The following is a 15003-nucleotide window of genomic DNA, read 5'->3' as shown; positions in this document are numbered from 1 at the left end:
GATACACTCAATCTACTTCGTTCACTCTGACCCATTTCAGTCTCAACAACAACTACACATGAAAAAGATTTCAAGACTTTCGATGGGTTACAATCATGGGACCGTTCTTCAGTTGAAATTCAACTCTCATAATTCACTTTCCAGGAATGGGTTCATAATGTTCCTAGCTCTGGTAAGTAACCATTCATTATTTTTTAGATAGTTAGAGTAAATTTTGGGTTGAAAGACAGTGGCTCTTGTGATTTTTATAGGAGGTAATGGAAATATGAAACCACCAGGGTCGTTGCGAAAACTTATTCTCTTTTCAGGAAATGATTATCTAGGCTTGAGTTCTCATCCAACGGTCTGTAGGGCGGTTGCAGAGGTATGCTTTTCTTTGTAATATGTCATTTGTTTAGACTTTAGACATTGTTAACCTTTGTATTCAGGCAGCACTACAACATGGGATGGGTCCAAAGAGGTTCTGCATCAGATATTCATGGAGCTTTCACACCTTTTTTTCAATGGAGCTCGAACTACACTTAGCAAATTTCCTCCACATGATTACAACCATGGCAGAGTCGACTCCACGAGGAGGAGCGCATGAGTTCTTCATTGTAAATAGTCAAAAAATTTCAAAGCTTCCAGATGATGAACCTGTTTGGTTCATTTCCTCTTTATTATCTCAGAAGATAGATGATGGTAATTACCAGCCCACTTTTGTTTCGTTCACAACTAATAACCAAAACTGGTTAAAGTCTAAGAAGAAACCAAGTGTCAATACTAATTGGCCTCCTGCTGATTGGAAGACTGCACCAGATTTTCCTCAAGAAAATTGTTTTAGGAAAAAACCTGCGGTCCTGCCACCAAGTGATAGGTTAGAGATAAAGAATCAAGTCGAAGGCATCACTTGCACAGAAGATCACGGTGTGCCTGTTGAGCCGGTGTTGATGGATCATTTAAGATGACTCGTAGATACTACCACTACTTTAGCTTTACAGGATTTGGGAGAAAGGGAAGACAAACCGCTATCTCGGGGTTCCGTAACCATGAATATATTTTTTCCCGCTCACTACGCCAAGGTGTTGCATGGTTTATTTGTGTATTACTCTCTATATCCCCATTCTAGCCTATAACTCCCCGATTTGGTGAAAGGTGAAACTTTTCAATTTGTTTGGAGTTCGTCACTTATGATTTATGTATTTTTTATGAAATATTCTGAAATTGAGGTTTGGATTGCTTTTGATGAAGCGAAATGGCATGTCAAGAATTCAAGAGAATTGGGGTGTGGTTAGGCTGGCTGGAGCAACCTCATGTCAACACGAGTCAAGAAAATTAAGCACGAGAAGGGTTCTGCGGATCGGAAATTGCACTCCTTGGCGATCAAAAGAGCTCTTGATCTTCTTGATCTTCAAAGCAAAACTGCAAAACAGGTGTGTTAAATTAATTGTTGATGTCTAACAATATTTTTCTTCTTCTTTTATCAAATATGGACTTGATTTAATAGAAACAACTAATATCTAATAATGTTTGTGTCTGTGTAAGTCTTCATCGAGAACAGAGATCTTTTAAGTAAAGGAAGACCAATGAGCCGAAAATGGAAGGATTGGCGATTGAAGCTGCCATTTGAATCAGTGAAAATGGTGACACTATACCTGGAATACTAATCAATCAACCTAAATTGTAGCAATAGTTCGTACAGAGTAAGAGTTGCCATGCAATAACATGTACCAACATTTCAGGTTCAAAGACAAGTGTACAACTCAAGTGATGAGTTTTGGCTTTAGAATTACAGGATTCGGGCATTTTGCGAAGTCCGATCATCTTCCTGTAAGGCGAGTTATAGATGAAGTTTACTTGTAAGATTAATGCCACTGAAGCTCTAAGCAACATAACTCATTACATCAATTTTAATTAGTATTTTACATGTTTTATGTATTTTGTAGGTGGTGGTTAAATGGTTCAAACGATTGAGTTGGTAACGGATGATTGATATGACTTTCCTATTTAACCAGAGCTATTTTAAAATACAAGGAGAAAACCGTGATGAAGCAATACAAATACTGCAATGTCTGCTAAGTCGCTATAAGGCAAATAATTTGTATACTATGCAAAAGAGGCTTTAATTTCTGCTGTTCAACTTTCGCATCAGTACACCAAGTAAATGATGGCATATTTAGTTAAAAGTAAGAAACCAAGTAATAATTGGCATCACTTTAGGTCTGATTTGGTTTGTCGGCAGATCTTAAATGTCCTAGAGCATTGCTTCTCACTTTCTTGGTGCTTTTTATTATTTTTTCATTTTTTTATATAGTTATGGGGTTAAGACCCCACCTGCTTTATTAAAAGTTGAAACTTACAAGCCTCCATAAGAGTTATAAGAGTTGGATCATTCAAAGGAGGCACACAGACTTCCAAGATCTAAAGACACTAGCTTGACATACATGAGAATACTCACTACACATACCACAAAGGGTCCTCACTAAAGTAGTGCGAAGAATAAACTCTCATCTCCTACTGCGTGGCCATAAATTGCTTCAGTATCTCGGGATGATCCTTCCTACGATGAGACCGCACTTTCATGGTATTGTTACTGGTTTGATTCAAGTACTTTACAATTTCTATTAGAATTGACTAGCATGTGAACTATGTAGTACAATAACTTTATTAAGTTTGTGCTGGAAGCTACTTCTAATCACTTGGTATGCTAATTTGCGGTAACATAGAAGTATTGATGGGTTTAGGAAGGAAATTTGTTACAGTAGTTTAATATTGATTTATTACTGATTTGGCATTCTATTAAACACCGTTGATGATAATTGAACTAGATAGGAAAACCACCCTCCTAACCAGTGTAAGATTGGGGTGTCACATATTGAATTAGTTTAGCAATTATTCGTGTTCTTGATACATATAAATGGTGTTTTAATTTCCATGAAAAATGTTCGCTTTCTAATTCTCGCTTTTTGTAATGCAAGGTCATTAGAAGTTAATAGCTGAAGTCTACTCCTAGCTTGCTTACTCGAGAAACCGGTGGATATATTTTCCTTTCCTTATACAAACAACACGAAATTATTCTTCAAACAACCACAAAATTATTCTTTGCTTTGTAGGCGATTAAGCTGATTCAATATGAATTATTGCATTTCTTTTCTCTATTAGGACACATTACAATGAGACGTGGCAGAGCTTTGAGTACTCGGCCCATTAACCACTAGGTTGTATAAGTTTGCTATAGTCACCTCTCAATAATCAGCCAATATTATTTACAAATTTGTAGCCCTGTTTGCAATAGTTGGCTTTTAAATGGGTTATCTTGGGATTTTTCTCTTTCCTTTTTTCCTTTTATTCTTTCGTTTTCCTATTTTATTTCTATTACTTATTAGGTTTGAAGGCGATGCTCTATACATTGACTATTTAGTATTCACTCAGATTCACACGTGCTGGACGTGCATTTTTGCTATATTGAATAACAAATTACCTATTCCATGAAAACAATGATATGATCTGATTACATTTTAGACTGGAGCACTTGAAACAAGTTACCTAGAAATGTCTGACATCTTTGATGTCAATAACACCAAATATATGGATCAAATGTGATGGAAAGATTAAGCTCATCAGGACGCTGGAGCCAGGCGTTCGTGAGGTTTCCTCCATTGCAATTCATCCTACAGGTTTTGTTATCATTGCTCAATTTGTTTGTTTATCACTTTTCTTTGTTGACAAATCTTCTCGAGGTACACACCAAACTTGCTTTTCTGGTGTTAACTTTCCATCAGGTGATCATCTTATTGTGGGTAGTCGCGAGGGAAAACTTTGCTGGTTTGACATGGACCTTTCATCTCAACCTTACCGAAAACTAAAGTATGTCACTCCTCTAAGTTTGATAACTTTTCTGCAAGAATCGCTTAGGTGCTATGTATCTACCCTTGGATGGCTTTGCGGTTGTTAATCCCTCCTAATGATTCTACAATCCCATAGAAGCTCTCCTTCAAAGACACCATTATTACATCTACAATTCAACTGGGATTAGCAAAAGGCTCGGACTTTTAAAGATATTACGTTCTATTGTGACACTTCAAGCACTTTAGATTCCCTTCAACACATGGTTTTGTGGCGAGTCCTCAAATTTAGTTTGGGGAGAGGGTGACTTGAGGATCATATCAAGTATCAAGTTCTCCGATCATCATGTTCATGTATCATCGGTTTAAAAGGGAAAAAATATTAGGGATTTTGATATTGTTTGAATATCCAGCTGGTTGAATATATTATAATGCATTTTGCAAGCTAATTATAAAGGCTTAACTACCATGCACGGATGATCAAGATATTCAGGCATTGTCTACCAAGAGAACCATTTATGCACATATAGTTACAATCTGATAAAGCTCTGCACTGTCAAAAATTCCTGGTGGTTCATGTATCAATTTTCTCTTTTTAGGTAGTGTCCTTTCAAAAAAATTAAGTTCTCACTTTATCCTTAATCGTCATGTGTTGATATCTCTTATTATGTTTTTCTTCTGCAAACTAAATCTCTTTCCATAGCTTTATTTCCAAGACGACGAGTACAATATTTAGTTTATAGCTAACGACAATTTTATTATTTTTTCAGTCATGCCACTACATGCGGTGAGTTGCTACAAATCATTATAAAAAGGTTTAAAATTATGGATGGCGACATGAATGAGGTTGTTTTATACATTTATGTTTAGGCGGACTAATTTAATTGCATGACAGTTTTAGTAAGCTCTTCTCTATATTTTTTTTGTACTATATATGCTCTTCCTTCTTATATTAGATTGAATTTGGACTCATTTTATTTTTTGGCAGGGTTGGTCAAGAACAAGCTGCGTGAGTACTGCAAATAACTTTGGTGCAATAACTTTGGACCATCATTGGCAACTAAGTTATAAAAGTATTAAACCTTGCAAGAGGCTGACAAATTAGTTGTATAAACAATTTCGTACTTTTGAACTGAGCTTTACTTCTGTTGCATAGTCATGAAAGCCTAAAATTTGCAACCTAATGTTGATGCATGTTGCTTTTATATTATTTTGACATCTGTAAATACTAAAAATTCATCCTACACTTTTATTTTTCATCCACGTGCGAGCGCGTGCATTTTAGCTAGTAAGGTTAACTAATCTTGTAATAATTACATAATAACTTATAGTACGCTTGAAAGTATTACTTGACTAACAATAACAACATGTGGTATTTGATACATATTTTTGTACATAACTACATTTATGAATCACTCAATCTCTTAGGTGGAGGTGCAGTGGGATATTACATAATAACGTAAATATAAAATACTACAATATTAGGAATAGAGAAAGACAGTATAAAATTAGTGAAAGTACAAAATGAACACATTCCAAAAAGAAACAACATATCTAATAAACAGTGAACACACTCTTAGAAAAACAAGATATTATAATATCAATGTTAAGTTCAACGTACAAGATTGAAAATTAAACAAAATTGGTGAAGGAAAACTCACTAAAGTCTAAAGAACTAAAAGAAGAAGATGTGTCAATTTGTGTCGATTGACCTCAAACATTGATTGCTGCTACACGAAATGTAGGAGCTACGATTGTACTTGTCCTAAAACCAAGACTCAAAAACAGAGAACGAACGAGAGTGAAGGTGCTTGAAGTGATGACTCCTTTACTTGAGTTTCGACTTTCGGATAAATAGTATAGTTAATAACTTAATATGAGTTAAAGAGTTCGACAGTGAAGGAAAACTCACTGGAGTCTAGACGTTGGAAGAAAGAAAGAATAAGGAAAGGAATGGAGTAGAATTTCTAAAATAGGGGGTTGTGAGTCACAGATTATATTGGCATATTAGATAGCTAGGCGCACACACAGTTTACAATGTTGAATTATTTTGTCTCACACCGACACACTCACCACATATATTCACATGCATGCATGCACGTAGTTTGCTCATTTAGGAAATATTCACTCATCAAGTCAATAGACTTTTTTCATAAAGTACCCAAGTCACATGCACCTTCAGTACTCAACAAATGCTTTTGCATCGAAAATAAAGTCACATCACAATTTAGCGAATATAAACTCACATCACACTTTGTACCAAATAAATTTCACTTGCATTATTCAAATATCGGATATATATTGGATATTTTACCGATATATTTCGGATATATCGGAAATATTTATATTAATAATTGGTCAAAAAGTCAAACAATATATATTATAAATATTGAATATATCGGTTATATCGCCGATATAAAGATATATATCGGAAATTGTGATATATATCGGAGAAAATTAGATTCAATATTCGGTGGAGATATATCGAATATTTCCATCTCGTGTACTCCAAAAAACGAGATATATCGGTGATATCTCGGAAATATTGGCGATATTTTGGGCCTTGACTGCAACATACTCAGCCTTTGTATGTAGTCAATAGAGCTACAATCTTCTACAGCTGAGCGACCCAACTTACTCCTGTGTAACCAATAGTGAACACATACCCAGTTGTGCTCCTACGATGATCAATTTCACTGGCTAACTCAGCGTCTACATAATCCTATAGTAAAATATCACCTCTACCAAAGTGATAAGCACCCAAAACTGTGGTTTAAAATCCAGTCCACCCGGAGCTAAAAAATGGTTTTTTGTGGAGCTAAAAAATGTATTTGACTACTTTGTTCTTACTTTTGTTTGATACTTTAAACCCTTTAAGAGCACTTCATTTAGGTCAATTATGTTTATAATAATGTGAATGAATCACTATTTACTAACTTTTGAATGTTTTAGGGTTTGGAATTGAGTATGTGTGAAAATAAGTCAAATTTACATGGAAATGGAGTACTTCATTTAGGTCAATTATGTTTATAATAATGTGAATGAATCACTATTTACTAACTTTTGAATGTTTTAGGGTTTGGAATTGAGTATGTGTGAAAATAAGTCAAATTTACATGGAAATGGAGCTAAGTTGATTGGTAGGAGAATTCCATGGACTTAAGCCAAGATTAAAGAGGAAAAAACCTTCAAAAAGCCCAAGTCAAAGAAGTCAAACAAAAGTCAACCCGGATAGCAAAAAGGTTTAAAAGTCAATAACAATTCAAATGGGTATAACTTTTGACTAAAACCTCGGATTAAAGCCCATTATATGTCAAAATGACTGGCTCGAGAAGATCTTTCCAGTGATATGAAGCCCGTTTGCACATAACCAATATAAATGGACAATAATAGTGCTACAGTAAAACACGTGTTTTTTTAGCACATTTTGGGCTTGTATGTAATATAATGGACTCTAGTGATATTTTTGGCCCACTAACTAACCCACACGTGTAAACCCTACTTGAAACATATAAAAGTAGGGTAGCCTCCAAATCCTATGATATTTTATTTTTATTAGTTCATTTACTAGCCTATTTTTTTAGCCTCCATTAATACAAACTTCTTTAGTTTTTATCTTATCTAGTTTTCATGTCTTTAATTGTTAGTGTAAGAGTAGTTCTAATGACAATTGGCTAACTCCTCCTCTTGGTGAGGGTTTAATGAAGCCAATTGGATGAAAAAACTCCATTTTAATGGAAGTAGCTCTTGTGTAAGGTTTTCACAAGTTCTTTCTCCATGTTAAGCTCCAAAATAGCTAATGTGGATAATAAACTAAGGATTAAGAGGATCATTTCGAGATAAAAATCTCTCTTTTTTCCTTCATACTAGTTGAGTCTAATATAGAGATAGAAAGTCTCTTCTAGGAATCAAAAGTTACATAGTATATTTAGTTTGGTTTGCCTATAAATCAAAGTAAATGTGAAGACTTACAAGTGATACATCTTTTTAAACGGAGGATTCAATTCTAATGGTGAAGTTGAACCTTTCCCATCTCTCTCCCTCTTAAAGTCTCAATTGCTTTACAAGTTTGTGTTTTAAAATATCAAAAATCAAACAACCTAAATTTCTCTCTCTTCCCCCAATTATCTTCTTCTTGTTTGAAGAATTTCCAACTTGTTCAAAAGAAAAGAAACCCAACATCACTAAAATCAAAGAATCAAATGGCGCCGCTGCTGGGTTAGTGGACTTTAGCTCGGTGTTCATTACTATGGGCAAATTAAGGAGAATGACTTTAGGAAAACTCCGCATCAATCGATATCCCTCTTAGTTTGGGTGAGTGTTGTCGTGAGGCATTAATTTAACCTCAGGCTTGTGTGGTTATCTAATTGAGGATCCCAACACTTTGTTGTTCAGGAACACCCCCCACACACCTATACACTTGCTCAGCTAAGGGCTCAGTGAAGATTGAATTGTGGTAAAGCCCACAGTGAAAACTCTGATTCTTGGATAGGAACACAACTTGAAGGAAGGGAAAAGACCCTAGTTGTTGAATGGTTAGGATTGCATATTGATTGACATTTGTATTGTGCATCATAAACTAGTCTAGCCTTTGCATTTTCTTAGTTACAACGGATTCTCTCCTTCCACCCCATCCAACTCCTTGGCTTTTTCCCACACCCATCATTCCACCTAATCCTCCCATGATGAATCCTCCTCAAGATCCACAACCAGATGTGGTGGCAGAACGACCACTTCATGAAACCAAAAACACAAAATCACTCATGACTACTAATTCTTTCTCTCCAAATTGTGTATTTGAAAGAATGAACAAAACACTCATTTATAGGCCTCTGATTTACCTTTTGCAATAGTTGCAATAGTTGCAAATAGTGTCATCCGCATACATCAAGTGAGTGATCGGTAAGTTGTTTCTAGAGAGTTTGAGACCATGGATCAGACCATGCACTTGGAGTACGTTGATATTAAGATAGAGTACTTCAACACAAAGTACAAAAAGAAAAGGAGATATTGAGTCGCCTTGACGTAGTCCTCGTGTTGGGGAGAAGAAGCCATAAGTGGTTCCATTCATGAGGATAGAGTACGCAGGGCTTTTAACACAAAACATCGCCTTCTTGATATAGTCTCCATCAAAGTCAAATCTTTTGAGTACCTCTTTAAGAAAGGATCACTCAATTTTGTCGTATGCTTTCTACATATCCAATTTTAGACCAAAGAGTTTTGACTTCACATTTGTTCTATTCTTAATAACATGAAATGCCTCATGAGCAAGAAGAGCATTATCATATAATTCTTTGTTGAGGTCATATAATTCTTTGTAGTATCGATCTCATTCTCTGGACAATTATCTTCACAATGATCTTGTTACTAACATTTGTTAGGCTAATTGCCCTAAAATGATCAGCTGCAGATGGGTGTTGAACTTTTGGAATAAACACTGTATTGGTATGGTTGAGTTCTTTAGATAAAGTACCTGAATTAAAGAAATGTTGGACAAGGCTTGTTATCTTTTCACGAATTTCCTCCCAATACGTTTTGTAGAACACCGCTTGAAATCTGGCAGGCCCTAGAGCCTTATAAGATCCAATAGTCTTAACTGCACACCAAATCTCCTCATACGAAGTCGATCTACTCAAGGTGTCATTTTCCTCTTGTGTCACCATAAGTGGGATATCATCCATTAGAGCTTCATCATGGTCAGGATTCGACGTTGACAACAGATTTGAGAAGTAATCAATCAAATGATCTCCAATTTTCTGCCTATGCGTCAACACTTCGCCATTTGATTTCACTAACCTGTTAATATCAATTCTTCTCCTTCTGTTAATCACTACAGAGTGGAAGGATTTTGTATTCAACTCGCCCATTTCGTACCATTCATGTCTAGCCCTTTGTCCCCAATGTATGCCCTTCAATTTAAGAACCTCTTCATACTCCATGAGAAGATCTTGTTCTTACTGTTGTTGTTGTTGTTCAGTCGGACACCCAAGGTGATGGTGTTGCTTTTGGCACCGTTTTTTTATTTCCAAGTCCAGCTGATTCAATTTATAGTCTAAGTTTCCAAAGCTTTTATGATTCCACTCGATCAAATCTTTCTAATATGCTACCAACCTTTTACAAAAAGTATATGAAGGAGACCCAGAAAAATCTTTTGCGATAACATTATGAATCACTCTTTCGTAACCAGCATCTATAGTCCACATAGCTTCAAACCTGAAAGGCCTCTTAAGCTTTGGTTTTGTTTGTTATTTATTTAACCAACTTGGTTAGATATATTCAGTCAATATATGTACTTCTAGAAGACTAGAACAATATATCTGACTATATTAGAAAAATGTGGGAGTTAATGAACATGAAAATTCATGTCATGTTTTATGACCGTCACAGGAGCATTTTCGTCATTTCTCTGTTTTTTTATTTTTTTTTTGTTATAATTTTAGGTCCCTATGCTTTATATAAACTACATAACAGTCTATAATCTTTATGGTAATTACAGGACCGTCCCTATACTATACGATAATTACATAACAGTCCCTATATTTTGTCTAAATTAAAGATTAGTCCTTATATTTTATCTAAATTATAAAAAAGTCCTTATGCTTTTCTACCCAATTTAAATTACAAAAGTGTCATACTGAAAATTACAAAATTGCCCCTATATGTTTTTTAAGTGTGATATTGCCACTGATCTTTATACGTATTATGTATCCTATTTTTTCTCTCTCCCCTAATCTAAGCGAATAACTACTAATATTTTAGTTTTTTTGAGAAAACCGAAATGGCATCGAAATCGAAATGTATCTTATCGTAATTAAATTAAGGTATACACTTCTATTTTGGGAAAAAAGTTTGCACAAGAGGGAAGATAGTAATTTCACTTCGATTGTAAATTTTAAAAAAAATGTTGTGGCTCATCATGTTGATGTTGGGATGTTCCACATGCCCAATCATCTATGAGAATGTACTGGAATGTCCCCCTCATCTACTTTGACTACTTCAAAGTTCAAACGTTGCTATGTAATTTTTCCAAATCAACTGGGTAGAACATGCACAGTCTCTTTTTTGTGCTCCCTTCAGGCTTCATTGCTTCAGGCCTTCAAATGAGAGCTAGGGCTATTATCAAATCCATGAGGGCCAGTTTATGTGGAAGTAGGCATCACATTTTTGTTTGGCACCTCGGCTAAACTCCAGCCCCATCCCTTATCCCTTTGGTTGAAGAAAAAACATCAGCAAAACCATATTAAAAGTCGACTAGCTCTTGTGAGTTACGCACCACCATAAATGCAAGGAATTACTGACTTACTAGTATTCTATGTAATGGTGGAAATTCTTGCTTCGAGAATGTTAAACGAAAGGGTTAGGTTCTTCGAATCGGCCAGGTCCATATACCCATAACCCACATATATTAATAATGGGCCAGGTCGGTCATCAAGTGAGTGGAGCCGAATGTTGGGGGGGGGGTTATGTGGCCAAAATGTGAGTTGGTTGGTTTCTGTCTATATGTCTGTCTCATTTTTCTTCTCTTCGTCTCTCTCTCCACTCTCCACACCCTCCTCCCTCTCCCTCTCCCTCTCGGCTCACGCCCCCACTGCTGGCATGAGCGGAGACGGAGAGGAAGAGGGAGAGGGAGGAGGGTGTGGAGAGTGGAGAGGGAGAAGGAGAAGGAGAAGGAGATGAAGAGAAGAAAAATGAGGATAGACAGACAGAAACCAACCAACTCACATTTTGGCCACATACCTCCCCTTGGCCAGAACGTTCACTCCGCTCACTTGACTAGTTTGATTCAACTTTGCCCCGCAAAGTCCATAATAATATTACATACACCGTTTCATAAACAAACCGATAAAAATAGCCAAACCCTCATTTCTTTCTCTCTCGTCTCTAAGGTAACTCTGTATGATATTATATATATTTTTTACCATGCATGGCTGTTTACAGTAACTAGGAAGTAAAGAATCTATGGAGAACGGTAATGAAAACCCCGAAGATGCTAACGAGCGTATGTTTTTTTTTATAGCCCCACTAGTCTATTTGAAATTTTGTTCTCTTACCAAATATTATTTAATATAAAGTTGTGGGTGTTTTTTGCAGATTACCCGGGTCCTCAATTGAAGTGTGCAGGAAAATCTGATTCTTGTGAAGATGCCCAAACCAAAAGGTCTGTGCTACAACTCCTAAAAGACCTGGCCCAAGTTTGTCTTTACGTTCTTCCAAATATTGTGTTAACCAACAGAAGGAATAAGTGTCATATCTATTCCAAATCAAAATGCTATAGTGATATTGTAGTGTTTAATCTGGCTTATATTATATTATGTGAAAAGGAATAAATAATAGATTGTGTTGCATTCATCTGATAACTTGACAAGTATAACTGAACTTATTTAACACTTTATGGCCTAGGTTTATGTAGTTGAATTGATAAAGCAGACATGGCCTATATCTTTGTCAACTTGATTATTTACAAAATGTAGCTATGTACTACCCATACTTAATTATTTGTTGTACAAATAACCTATAAGGTTGTAACAATTGTTTACAAATGTCAATTTATAGGTGATTAAACCTCATGGTATTTGTTTCGCAGACTTAGTTGAAATTGCAGAGAGAATGGCCACTATGAAGTACAAGATATTGGTTTTATCTGGGAAGGGTGGAGTTGGCAAGAGCACATTCTCAGCTCAGCTTTCGTTTGCACTTGCTGGTGTAATGGATTACCAGGTTGGCCTCCTTGATATCGACATTTGTGAACCAAGCATGCTTGGCCTAGAAGGACAAGAAGTTCATCGGAGCAACCTAGGCTTGTCACTTGTGTATGTGGAAGATAACCTTGGGGTCATGTCTATTAGATTCATGCATGCTTCAAAACGCAGATGACCCTGTCATATGGAGAGGGCCGAAAAAGGATGGACTCATCAAACAATTCTTGAAGGATGTTTTCTGGGGGTGAGCTTGATTACCTTGTGGTGGATGCTCTTCCTAGAACTTTTGATAAGTACATCACCATTGTCCAACTCTTACAGGCAACTGGCATTAATGGTGCAATAATTGTGACCACCCTGCAACAGGTGTCTCTGATTGATGTTCGCAAGGAAATCAATTTCTGCAAGAAAGTCGGGGTACCAGTGTTGGGGGTTGTGGAGAACATGAGTGGGTTACAGTAGCCATTAGGGGATGTCTAGTTCATGAGAGTGTCTGAGACAGGAGAGGGAGAGAGATGATACAGAGTGGGCCTTGGAGTATTTGAGGAAAAATGCCCCAGAAATGCTGAATTTGGTTGCGTGTAGTGAAGTGTTTGATACAAGTGGAGGTGGTGCAACAAAGATTTCTTGGCAAGGTACCTATGGATCCCCAACTGTGCAAGGCTTCTGAAGAAGGTCTATCATGCTTTACTGATCAGAGATGTAGTGCCAGTGCACCTGCACTTATGAAAATTATAGAGAAACTTCTGCCCAGTATCTCGAGTAGCCCTAGGGAGGATGCTGCATAAGTGAGACAAAAATGCGCATGGTTAATGATTTGTTTGACGTATCTGTTTGACACTTTTTTCTTGTTCTTCTTTTCGTTCTTGATAAGAGCCAAAAACTGTAGTTTTAACCCCTTAACAATAATACTTTTAGACCAATTATGAGAGTACTAAATAAGAGTTAATGCTGATTACGTGCTTTTATGTATTTCAGGCATTGAAGTCAATTATGTGTAGAAATGTGCCACTTTGGCGATATAAAGGAGCAAGGGTTAGTTGCTTAGAAGTTCTACGATTAAAGGCCAAGATTTAAAGAGAAAAAGTCTCTTTAAAGCCCGGTCAAAGCTGAAAAGTCAAAGTCAACGCGGGCAGAAACATCACACAAAAGTCAGTAGAACTTCTGAAGGACGTATCTTTGGACTCAGACCTCGGAGTTGGGCCTACCTTATGTCAAAACGATCATCTTAGAATTAGCTTTCCAATGGTCTAAGACTTGACCCAATCAGAGGAGCAGAAGTGGACGAAAAGTCCGTGGAAGTCAAATCTAGTTGAAAAGGCCTATATGGACTGAAGAAATTGGGTTTTGGGTTCGATTTTCCGGCCCGAAACATGCTCCTCAGCCTATGCACGAAAATGTGGATCTGGTCTCCACCATTTCAAGACACAAGACTTAACTCTTAAAGAATCTTTAGCTTTTAGATAGCAAGTAGCCATTAGAGAATAGTTTAGATCTAGATTTAGTCTCCATTTAATTAATTAGTTTTTTTATCTTGTTTTAAATTCAGTTATTGAATTATTGTTATTGCTATTCATTAGATCAATAAAGTTAATTAGTTCTTGATAATCTAGTTTCAATTCATAGATTTAGTTATTTATCATTATTAGTTTCAATTAAATCTAGCAAATTTAGATTTCCATTCGAGTTGAATAAACAAAGTTATAATCTTTATATCATGTCTTGCTTAAATTTATATATTAATGATAACATAATGATTCTAGGCTAAACCTCTATTAGAGGGGGTTGAAGAAGCCTTGATGAAACTTGATTTTTGTTAAACGTAGAATAGTCATGATTTCCTATTCTATTCTAGAAAACAATTAGTTCACCATGAGAATAGGTTTGATTGTTTCACATGCTAGATGTTAGTTGGTAGAGATTACCATGAACAACTAGGGATTAGGAAGAACCAATTGTTATGCAAAGGAATTCAATTTGGATTACGACGATTCTTCGTTAGTAAATTAAGTCAAGTTAAGGTGGAATCAATCCCCCCTAATTCCTTATCATAGTATCAATTTAGTATTCCGTAGTCGTATAAAATCATATCTTGTTAGTTAAATTTCTATCGTAGTATAAATTTCGTAAAACTCTCATTAACTTTGGATAGATTGATAATCTTAGGAAACACGAATTCTAAAAAACTAGGAGTGGAACAAATATTTTACTCCAACTCTATTTCGATAGAATCGAGAGTAGAAATCTTTGATAAACAATCTAGAATAGTGAAAAGTATTAGTTTTACTTGCGTTTGAGTCTCGTTACCTATTCGTGGGTAAAACTATCATTTTACGTTTATCAAATGACGCCACTGCCATCTTAGTTCCCTTTAGAATTGTTTCGTTAGTATAATTAGTCTTTCCAAAGTCCCATTAAACCCACCCACCCTTGTTTGATTCTAACTGTGGTTGTCCATTTCAGAACTGAAATTTTCCTCG

General features: G+C 36.0%; 1 protein-coding gene and 1 pseudogene across 7 annotated transcripts; both read left to right on the top strand.

Annotated features, from left to right (window-relative positions):
- The first annotated feature begins 2371 nt into the window (after positions 1-2371).
- On the top strand, positions 2372-5029 carry LOC147524888 (ribosome biogenesis protein BOP1 homolog). Of its 7 annotated transcripts, none has more exons than XM_086564045.1 (5): positions 2372-2563; positions 3558-3656; positions 3762-3846; positions 4595-4611; positions 4813-5029. In XM_086564045.1, the coding sequence occupies exons 1-5, from the start codon at positions 2530-2532 to the stop codon at positions 4848-4850; spliced, it is 273 nt and encodes a 90-aa protein (XP_086420171.1). In that variant the 5' UTR covers positions 2372-2529; the 3' UTR covers positions 4851-5029. The 7 variants fall into 7 exon arrangements, 2 of the variants coding, with proteins under 2 accessions (XP_086420171.1, XP_086420164.1); XM_086564038.1 differs by having other exon boundaries at positions 3502-3656; positions 4595-4670; XR_015197483.1 differs by lacking the exon at positions 2372-2563 and having other exon boundaries at positions 3019-3656; positions 4595-4724; positions 4824-5029.
- A 6754-nt stretch (positions 5030-11783) lies between these two features.
- On the top strand, positions 11784-13311 carry LOC147524887 (cytosolic Fe-S cluster assembly factor NBP35-like; annotated as a pseudogene).
- Positions 13312-15003: the final 1692 nt, after the last annotated feature.

The sequence above is a fragment of the Coptis chinensis genome, chromosome 1 (assembly GCF_015680905.1).
Source record: "Coptis chinensis isolate HL-2020 chromosome 1, ASM1568090v1, whole genome shotgun sequence".
NCBI classification, from domain to species: domain Eukaryota; kingdom Viridiplantae; phylum Streptophyta; class Magnoliopsida; order Ranunculales; family Ranunculaceae; genus Coptis; species Coptis chinensis.
The sequence above is the reverse complement of the archived record's forward strand: the minus strand, read 5'-3'. Positions and strand labels throughout refer to the sequence as shown.

What these genes read in the sequence shown, in the direction of transcription:
- LOC147524888 (XM_086564038.1), top strand. Translation starts at nt 3,548, where the DNA reads ATGTCAATAACACCAAATATATGGATCAAATGTGATGGAAAGATTAAG. An exon ending in CATTGCAATTCATCCTACAG is followed by an intron (nt 3,657 to 3,761) that starts GTTTTGTTATCA and finishes ACTTTCCATCAG; the next exon opens with GTGATCATCTTATTGTGGGT. An exon ending in TGGATGGCGACATGAATGAG is followed by an intron (nt 4,671 to 4,812) that starts GTTGTTTTATAC and finishes ATTTTTTGGCAG; the next exon opens with GGTTGGTCAAGAACAAGCTG.